Source organism: Plasmodium malariae, assembly GCF_900090045.1.
Source record: "Plasmodium malariae genome assembly, chromosome: 7".
Taxonomy (NCBI): domain Eukaryota; phylum Apicomplexa; class Aconoidasida; order Haemosporida; family Plasmodiidae; genus Plasmodium; species Plasmodium malariae.
Genome location: NC_041781.1, coordinates 1,839,786 through 1,850,903, shown reverse-complemented (window position 1 = coordinate 1,850,903; position 11,118 = coordinate 1,839,786). Strand labels below are relative to the sequence as shown.

At 22.5% G+C, this 11,118-nt stretch overlaps 2 protein-coding genes across 2 annotated transcripts; both read left to right on the top strand.

The window, feature by feature from the left end:
- Positions 1-351: 351 nt before the first annotated feature.
- PmUG01_07048000 (Plasmodium exported protein (hyp11), unknown function) lies at positions 352-1,762 on the top strand (the record flags this gene model as incomplete). The annotated part of the gene is made up of 3 exons (XM_029004238.1): positions 352-536; positions 828-1,346; positions 1,540-1,762. The coding sequence occupies 3 exons, from the start codon at positions 352-354 to the stop codon at positions 1,760-1,762; spliced, it is 927 nt and encodes a 308-aa protein (XP_028860947.1).
- A 4,098-nt stretch (positions 1,763-5,860) lies between these two features.
- Positions 5,861-6,400, top strand: PMUG01_07047900 (early transcribed membrane protein; the record flags this gene model as incomplete). Its single annotated transcript, XM_029004237.1, has 1 exon — positions 5,861-6,400. The coding sequence occupies one exon, from the start codon at positions 5,861-5,863 to the stop codon at positions 6,398-6,400; it is 540 nt and encodes a 179-aa protein (XP_028860946.1).
- Between the last annotated feature and the right edge of the window lie 4,718 nt (positions 6,401-11,118).

The window sequence follows — 11,118 nt, the reverse complement described above, 5'->3', positions numbered from 1 at the left end:
TTGTGGATTTTAAATTTGTATTATTAATTTTTAATGTATTTTTTTTTTTCTGGCTTATTTAATCTTAATTAGAAAATTAGTAAAATATTATGGTTCTGTATAAAAGGAAAAATAAAAATAAAAATAAATAAATAGAATAAAAAAAGAAATATATTTTATGATGTATTTTGTAACTGTTTTATAATTAACAAGAAAAAATTGAAGTGAACAGTTTTTGAATGTTAATATTGTATTTTTTGTTGGACCTAGTATATTATTTTTTTTGTATAACAGTAAAATAGACATTACTCTTTGACATATATATCATATATTTAATAATATATATATATAATAAAATATCTGTTGTTAAAAATGGCTCAATTCAATAAGTCATTCTCTCTTGAGAACAGTAGAAGAAGCATAGGAAATGAAAGAAATAATAAAAGGGCTTCACTTGTGAAATCAAACAATAATTATAAAAATGTAATAGTTCATTTTGCCAAGTTTATTTCCGTATGTGCTATAATATGGAGTGTTCGTAAATCCCCGGAAACCAAGTAAAAAAAGAACCCTCATAAGTTGCATATATGTGTACATGTATGGGTATATGTGCATGTGTACGCCTATGGCTTTATGTGTATGTCTTTTAGTATTGGTAAATGTTTATCTGTTATTTCATTCTGGCGAATTTGTTTCGCGTATTTACCTTACCTGCTCAAATAAAATGAATGATAGTAATACCATTAATAAGCTTTTTTTCCTTTTTTCTATTGTACTTTCCCTCCTTTTTTTTTTTTTTTTTTTTGTTATTATAAAACAGTTTAATGCTTTCCACTTCTTCTATGCAGTAATTCTGATGTGAATGAAACGAGTATAGGAAATATTATATCTGAGCATGGCTTAAATATACCACATGGAAGAATAATAGCTGAACAAGAGCCAAATAATAATGATACATGGAAACATGATTTTGTTTTAACATTAAAAGATGAAGAAAATGAAGAAGATAAAGAATTACACTCAGAGGATAAAAATGATCCGGAATATATGGAGAAATTAAATAGATTGTGTGGAAGTACATCGGAAACATGGAAACAAACAGTAAGAGAGATGGAAGAAGAATTTTATATTGTAACAAAAGATATGGATGAAAGTTGGAAAAATGATATGTGGAATAAGGAATGGGCTAAATATTTACGAAAAGTACATGCATACATAACTCTTGACTTAAACGAATCTTCCCTTTCTTTGAATGATAAAGAACATATTGTAAATATTTGGTTAACATGGGCAAGAAAGGACTTTGAATTCTTTTTGCAGTATGTTACCGAAACGTGGGAAGATTATGATGAAGAACTACTACAAATGTGAAATACAAAACGCACTCCTCCTTCCCCTAAGTAGAAAAGAGTATATTATGTTTTTTATGTGTTTATTTGAATGAATTATTAGCATATCATTTATTCTAAGCATATATTTGAGGATAATTTTGTTTTTCACACATATGGTAAGAAGTGCCACAAGGCGAAAAAGAGAAGTGTAGTAATGTGGTAGTAATAGAAGCGGTAGTAATAGAAGTAGTAATAGAAGCGGTAGTAATAGAAGTAGTAATAGAAGCGGTAGTTATAGTAGTAGTAATAGAAGCGGTAGTTATAGTAGTAATAGAAGCGGTAGTTATAGTAGTAATAGAAGCGGTAGTTATAGTAGTAGTGGGGATTGGGAAAACAATTTAATAAAGTACTTTGTTCTAGGATTTTTTAAAAATTGTATACTAAAAATATAAAAAAGGAAAAATTCGTACAGTTTATATATATTATATATTAAATTAATATATGTGTTTAACTAGTTAATAATATTAGTTTGTTTTTAACTTCACAATAATTGTATTATTCATGTGATGTTGCATATATATATACATGTACGTGTGTATGTATTGCATGTATGAGTAATAAATATATTCATATTTGTTCTTGTAAATAATATTATATGTAACTCCGTTTTAGAAAATAAAATTATGCCTTTCAAAAATTTTTGTTGTTCTCATTTTGTTATATATGTATATATATACATACAAATGACCTAAAAAATCGAAAAATTTGTACCGTTTGCTCTATTCATTTGGATTTATATTTACATTAACAGGTTAATGCTCCTTTTATTGTAAATTTTTTTTTTTTTTTTTTTTTTTTTTTGTGATGTTTATATATGTTTTATATGTACACAAATATATATATTTGTATACATATTTTTTATTTTTTGTTATTTTTTATTTTTGTTTTTACTTTGTTTTCTTTATGTAAAGAGTTTTAATATTACCTAATTTTGAAGTGCGTTTTTTGATTTTTTAATTGCAAATTTACATAGCTTAGTAAAGTAAAATAATATTTTAAGGGATTATTTTTGAAAACTATAAATTTATTCATTAAACATTTTCAACATAATTAGAAAAATAATAATAAACCCATGTTGTATTAAAATTTCATTTTGATAATGTAATTATCGCCTTACGAGTTATATAAATTAAACTTTATAAGAACAATTTAAAGAGAAAAGTGTGTGGGCATTTCATTTACTGCAAAATATCAAATTGTGTAATAATGTAATTATATATATATGTAATGTATGTATGTAATTATGTAAATATTATTATATATGCGCGTTCCAGGCACAACTATAAAAGGAAAAAAAATTTTAAGAAAAATGGGAATTTTGCAATCGTATTTACTTTTTCCCATATATAATGTACAAATAGATTCTTAAGTTCATACGTACTGGTATGTACATATATATATATATATATATACCCTTTTTCCTCAATGTAAAGAAAACACGTTCATAACAAATGGTACAACGATCCTTACGCAAAAGCAAATGATCTATACATTTATTTTCGAAAACATAATAAACATATTTAAGATTATGCACCAACTATTATTAACAATCAAAAGAAATCTCTCACGTATGTTCTCCTATCAGACAAAGTAAAATTTCCTCCTTTTCATAATGCAGTTATACTCATTTTTATAATATAATAGTAATATTATATATAACAAAATATACAATAAAATCGTTTCCTCTTATCGCTACATCAATTATTTCTGAATAAAGTTAAATTCATTTCATTACACTTATATAAGCGTATAATTATATGGCCAACTTGAATATTTAAAGTGCATTTTTACAAAATAAATTTTTTATACGCCCTTATACACATTATGTAAGTAATATTAATTGATCAAATATTGTCATGCAACACGTGCAGTTTGTGCGTTGCTTATATGTTTGACGTAGGTCTGTTTACAACGAATAAAAAGGATAAACAAAGACTTTTTCCATTTATTGTAAAACCTAGTCATATAAAAAGTTATAATACATGCCCACTGAGTTTTTATTTAATTGCATTTTAACTATTTATTTATTCATTTATTTTATGCATTTATTTTAACTATTTATTTATTTTATTTTATTAATGTATTAAATTTATTTACTTATTTTTATTACTACATAATTATCCGCATTTTTGTTAAACAGCGGTACGAAAAAATAAATTAAAAAATAATGGTATCCACCTATTCACAAATATAAATGGACCTATATATTACGGGTGCAGAAAAAAAAGCAAAATAGAAAAAAAAAAATTAAAAAAAAAGAATAATCTTATGTTACACATTTTTTGCCTTTTTATGTTATTAGGATGACGTTAAAACAATATACATGAATAAAAATTTAACTTAATACATATAAATATTTTTTTTTTTCATTTTATTTTTATTTCTTCCCACATATTAGCATTAATAATTTAATTGAGATTAGTCGACAACGAAATAATCGTCTCCTGTTTAATATTTCTTTTGTAAAAAAAAAAAAAAAAAATTTAATCATTCCAAGCAATTTTTATATTCCTAAAAGTTATAAAAAAAAAATTTTAACACAGTGGAGAATTGTGCTACGATAAGCACATAACAAAAATATAAAAAAATAAATAACACAAAATATGACAAAAAAATAATACAAATGTAGAGTACAAATGAAAAATACGAATGAACAATATGCATGAATAATCAAATCAAAATAATACCTAAAAATATTACGTAATTTTTAAACTTTAATTCAGTAAGGTGTTGCTTATAATATATATATGTATATAAATGCATACATTTATATATAATAATATATTTACTTTTTCACTAATATGAGCAAATTTTTAAAAGTTTCAAAACATTCATACTGAACTCTCTTTTTCCTTGGTATAAATTTTTATGTTACATAATGCTACAAGATAAAATAATTTTACCATACACTTAATAAAAAAATGTATAAAAAAAAAAAATACTAGGTAATGCAATATTTTTTTCTTACGTGACAATTTTTTCTAAACAAATTCTGTTCCTTTAAATGCATAATACTATATAAAAATATTGGAAGTATTATTAAAATGAAAAGGTAATTATATGTACATTAATATAAATACGTATACATATATACATATATATATATATATATATATATATATATATATATATATATATATATATATATATATATATATATATATATTACTTACATGCAAGGAACAATTTAATTTTTTTCCTATTCTCTTTCTTTATACCTTACTATAATATACTTATTTAATAGCATAAAAATTTAACTATATATATTTTAGCATTTCATTATTATCAAAGAAACGTAGTAAAATTTCTTTTGCCATTTGTATTTAAATGCACGACAAACAAAAATACATATATATACATAATATATATTAAGGTAGTAATATTCATATACAAATAAATTTAATAATATTTATATAAATATACATTATACATGCGTCATAATTATCTTTTTTTTGCATAATAATATTATACCTTCATATATGTAATTTTTACTATATAAAATAAAATAGGAAGTGCTCAAATAACATGAAAAAATTACATAATTAGGTAAAAAAAAAAAAAATTTAAGTAAAATAAACAAACAAATAAATAAAATAATTATATATATATGTACATATTTTACGCTTACTTTCACGGAATTTTTTTATCTAAAATATTTTTAAAAATAAAAATTTTTCATTTGCCATACTTCAGAAAAAAAAAAAAATATACATTTTTTTTAGATAATTTTTAATAGTAAATAGTGCGAAAAGTGAAAAATAACCCGATAAAAATATTAGTCATTCTTCTTTAACACACAAGTTAGTATAATTTTAAAAAAAAAAAAAGTTAAAACACGAACAGGAATAATTTTTATTTTTTGAAAACACAAAAAAGAAAAAGTTAACAAGAAAATAAAAATTATACAATAAGCATATATTAAACAAGAAATTGCAATAATAAGAAAGTACGGAAAAACTATAAAAGTTTAGAAATACTTTCATACGGTATAAGTATATATATATGAGTATGTACTTATGAAAGTACGTATATATGTATATTTGAGTATGTATATAATTTCTGTGTGTGCATTTCTATGCATATTTATATATGTATGTATTTTTATACCTCTTCAGCGTTGAAGGAAAAAAGAGCTTCCTCTAAATAATTAGAGTTGGTACAGTAATCGCATTTTTTAAATTAAAAAATAAAATATTATTAATTGTTTGTTAGTCGAGTTCCATTTGGAAAGGTACACAAATTTACCCGAGTCGATGTATTTTTGAGCATTTCTTTATAAACATATGTAAATAAATGTAACTACGTATGCGTGTATATACGTGTGCATGTATACACGTATGCATATATATATATATATATATATATATGTAATTGTACGCACATATAAATATATGCATTTATGCACATCGAACGTATTACTCCCCGCACGGTAATAGCATATACGTATAAAAATCTAATGGTGAGTAACTTCCATTTTTACATGTTTCAGGATGAAGATTACAAAAACATTAGCACTCCTTAGTTTTTTGTTGGCTTTCTGCTTGTTTAAACCGTGTATGTCTAAGAATGAAATTATGAAAAATATAAAAGGAAAATTAGATGAATTTGAAAAAAATATGAAAAAGAAAGAATTTAAAAAGAAAGTATTCATTTCATCAGCAGTTTTAGGATTAGCAATACTTGCAAATACATTAGCGGGTATAGGTTATCATTATAGAAAAAAAAATGGCGGCTCTTTTTTTAATGATTTCAATGCTTATTCAGAAGCCAAAAAACGGGAAAAAATATCAAAAGAAATTATGATGCAAACAAATCAATTTAAAGAAAAAGATATGGCTAAAAATTTTAAAATGGGTAAGAAAGAGCATCCAAAAGTAAAGGATATAATGTCATATATTGAAACTGAAGTCAAGAAAAGAAATCTTAGCTTTGATAAAAATCATATATCCGATATGACATATGATGTTTTTAGAAACCTTTATAATACATCAGAATTGTGGAAGAAAAACCCGAACCTAATCCCAAAATAGAAATAAGCATACCTATCATTTTGTAATTATATGTTTGTATATAATATATTATGAGCGAATGAGTATATATATGTATTTGTATGGATGTTTTTATGTTTTTTCTTGTATGTGTAAATGTATATATATGTATATTATTTGTACATCGTGTACTTTATATATATATATATTATATACACGTATATATGTGCTGAATTAAATGTTATTTTACCTGTAGTGATCTGAGGATTTTTGCATTTTGATTATTTTTTTTTTTTTTTTTTTTTTTTTTTCCTTCCCGTTATATTTTATGAACGTTCTTTTTTTTTATCCGTAGTTTTCTAAAATTTTTAGTGTTTCATTGATGAATGTATGACCCATATATATACACATATATACACATATATACACATATATACACATATATACACATATATACACATATATACACATATATATATATATATATATATATGTGTATATATGTATATATATATATATATATATATATGTGTATATATGTGTATATATATATATGTGTATATATATATATATATATATATATTTATATGTCAAAAAAATTAATAATAAATAGAGAGAAGGTTCGTTTTATGTACACGCACCCATTTTTATACAAGCATGGACGAATGTGTACGTTTACATATATATATATAGATATAGATATATATATATATATATAGATATATAGATATAGATATACGACTTATTTTTCTTGTTAAAAAATAGAAACTAGTCTTCGTGAATTTAACGCCTTTGCCTTTGATTATTTTTAAAAAAAATTTATCCATTTATTTATAAAAGTGCATTAAATCTACGTAGGTTTAATAATGCAACATGGACTTTACTCCATATGTAGGTGTTTATGTTTACTGGTTGTTTTATTTAAAAAAAAAAAAATATATTTATATAGATATCGATTTAAGTCGTCTTGTACAGCTAGGTAATAATTCACTTATTACATTGATAGATATGATCGGATCTAAAAAAGGCCCATTATATACGCTTTATCCTAATTACGAATATATATAAATTAAAACAATTTCCATTACCTCTTTTCTTGCATTTGTATGTGCGGGATATAAATTACATGAAATGTATTTATAAAAAAGCAATACAGCATGTTATACGAAGATTGACCATTATTTTATATTATGTTCGTTTCGTTTCTTTTTTTTGTCCTGTCGTTACTTAAATGTAAATATATATATATATATATATATATATATATATATATACATATAATGCGTGCGTGAGTAATTATTTAATTTAAAATTTTTAATAAATTGAACATACTACAAGTCAGATGAAAAAGATAAGCTAGGTGATGAGTCTCGCCGTTGAATTGAGGTGTTGCACAGCGGATAAATGAAGACATGGGTAATAACTCCCAGATCTACAAGCAGTGGAGAACGACAAAAGGAACAAACAAAAGAAGGAGAAGGAAAAGAAGCGGATGATGAAGAGGATAAACATGCCTAAAAAGTAAAAAAGTAAAAAAGTAAAACTACAAAAAGAAAAGCAGCTAATTTACAAGAATACAAAACGAAAAGGAAAGTAAAAAAAAGGACGCCCACTGCACGTTAATTCAAAATTGCAGAAATATAGATAAATATTTTTTTTTTTAAGTGAATTTTTAATTTTTCCACAGAATTTTCATTATTATTGTTCTTTAATTTTGCATTTAATTTTGCGTTAAAATTTTTCTTTTTTTTTTTTCCTTTCATATAATAAAAACAAGGTTAATGTTAAAATTTGTTTTCTTGCGTGTTCCTTTTAAATAATTCTTTTTCATTTTACATTATGTATCGGTGTTGTTTGAAGTAATGCATAAGACATAACAACAAATATTATTCCTTTCTCTCTTGCCATTCTTTTTTATTAGCAAGTAATTAATTATCCTATTTATAAAAATGTGGACATTTCAAGAACAAATACAAATATAATTATAATTTTTATAAGTTTTATAGTATTTTTAATTCCTTTAATGTTTGTTATTATTTATCATGATATGTCTTTTTTTTTTTTTTCTTATTTTCCATATCCTTTTCATGTGTTAATTTTGCACATATAAAAAAGGGACAAAACCGAAAAGAGAAATAAGAAAGCACAAATTACAAATAACATATGACAAATGATATATGAAAATGAAAATGAAAAGGTGCATAACATAAACACAGTTGTTTTATCAATATATGCTAAGACCAAACGAAAAAAAAGCAAGAGAAGCTTTTATAGGCCTTATTTTTATTTTATTTTTTTTCAAAACCCTGTTTTATTGCCCTAACATTATAACTTCGACATATGATATGTACTTTTTTGTTACTACGAGTATTATTTTTTTCACTATCATAAAAAAATTTATCCCACGTAACAACATTCTATATTTATTTTAATATCTTAACCAAGATGTTAAAAGTTAGTAATAAAATATGATAAACGCAGATAACAAAAATTCGTTTTTGTAAAAAGTAAAATACCGAAAGGATAAAAATGGAGCCCCCAACTTTTACCTTAATTGTGATGTAGTAGTATAGAGAGACATTTACATGTTCATCTTCATACATTTACATAATATGTATATAATTTATATATATATATATATATATATATACATGTGACGAGGGGAAACTTTGGAACCCTTATCACTTTTGATTAATAACTTAGCAGTTCTTTTTTTTTTTTTTTATTACCATTTTTCGTTATATGGAAAATCTGTGTGCCCCTTTTTTTTCAATTCCTATAAGGGTATAGTTTATATTAAGTAGTTAATATGTAAAATAAACATTATGGTCATAAACTGGAAAAAAAAATAAAAATAAATAATAATAATAGTAACAATAGTAATAATAATAATACTTATAAGGGGTTAAACTCGGGTAAATAATACTCATAGGTGGTTTTTACATAACATAAAAATTCAAGTTTATCGAAAATTGCTTTAAAAGATAGTAATATAAAGATTTATAAACATGCAGCACAAAAAATATTTACATATATCATTCGGCAGCAAACCTTTAAGATTATTTCGGCCCATAAGTAATAACAGCATTGGTGGTGCCATACATATTCAACTACCTGGAACGGCCTTCTCATGAAGTAATTGAAATATTTTTTATAAAAAATAAGATGAATATTTTTCATATAAAAAAAGAGTATTACAGAATAGGTTAAGAAAATTTTATTGCAATTTATAATTAGCGTGAATTAGTTATGAATAGACAAAACCTCAATTATCGCATAAACGAATAGGTAATAAATTTATATAGATAAATAAATATATATATGCATAATATATAGTGAACACTCATATTTTTGTAATATTTAAATATATATTTCTTTTTTTTTATTTGAGTACTTTTCTTATGTTTTTCAAAATTATACGTTATAAATTATATCGAATGAATGTTATAACAGAGATAAATGAAAATGTATATAATATATTTAATTCATATTTATTTCTTGTTCAATTTTAAAAAATTAATTAGTGCATACTGAAATTTAATAAAATCTGATTTCCTTGTGTAAATTTATTATATAATAAAACATGAATTATTTATTTATATTTTTTATTTTTTTATATATAATAAATTATATATATGTATATGTATACATAAATACAAAATACATAAGTGAATTCATGTTTTTTATATTATGGGCTTATATATTCTATATTTTCATTTCATTCTAAAGATGTTGCATATAAGTAATATTTATTTTTCTCATTCAGGTCTATTTTTTTTAAAACAGTCATATACATATAAAAAGCTAAATTATTTTGAATTACAGATAATAGACAAATGTTGCAAAGGATAAAATAATATAGTACATTTTGTATTCAAAAATATAACAAAAATAGATGTTTCTCCATTTTTTTAATTTTTTTTTTTATTATATTATTTTATACATGTTATATATATTCAAATTACATTTTCTCTGCATCCTCGGGGTATATATATATTTATAATTATATTTATTATTTATAAAATAAAAATATGAAAAAAAAAAAAAAAAAAAATTTTTAAATTACTTCTTTCCAGATTGATCTACATAATTTGTCCCGAATAAGGTTTATATTTTATTACATGATTTTATTATTATATTAGTAAAATAAAAGAAATTCTCAAATTTATTTGAAGAGCATATTAAAGAGAAACATTCTCAAAGAATAAATTTTTTTTTTCCTTTTATATCTTTTTGTTCTTTTATTTTTAGAACTCTTCTGATTTGCTAATTATTAATTTTTTATAAAAATTAAGAAAGAAGACAATGCTATTTTGTTATTATATATATATATATATATATATATATATATATATATATTTTATATTTTTTTTTTTTTTTTTTTTTTGCATGACATTTTTATGCTGATAATTTGATATTTTAATGCTAAATAGTTTAACTTTTTTATTCTATTTTTATTTGGAACTTTTGTTCTATTTTTATTCGGCATTTTTGTTCTAATTTTTATTCGGCATTTTTGTTCTAATTTTTATTCGGCATTTTTGTTCTAATTTTTATTTGGCATTTTTGTTCTAATTTTTATTCGGCATTTTTGTTCTATTTTTATTCTAATTTTTATTCGACATATTTTTTTATGCTATTTGCATGACAATATTATGCTTTCAGTTTGGCGATTTGTATAATCCATTTATTTAGCATTTTTTTTTTTTTTTTTTTTTTGATATACATATGCTTGTTCATTCACGAAAGTGGGGAAACGA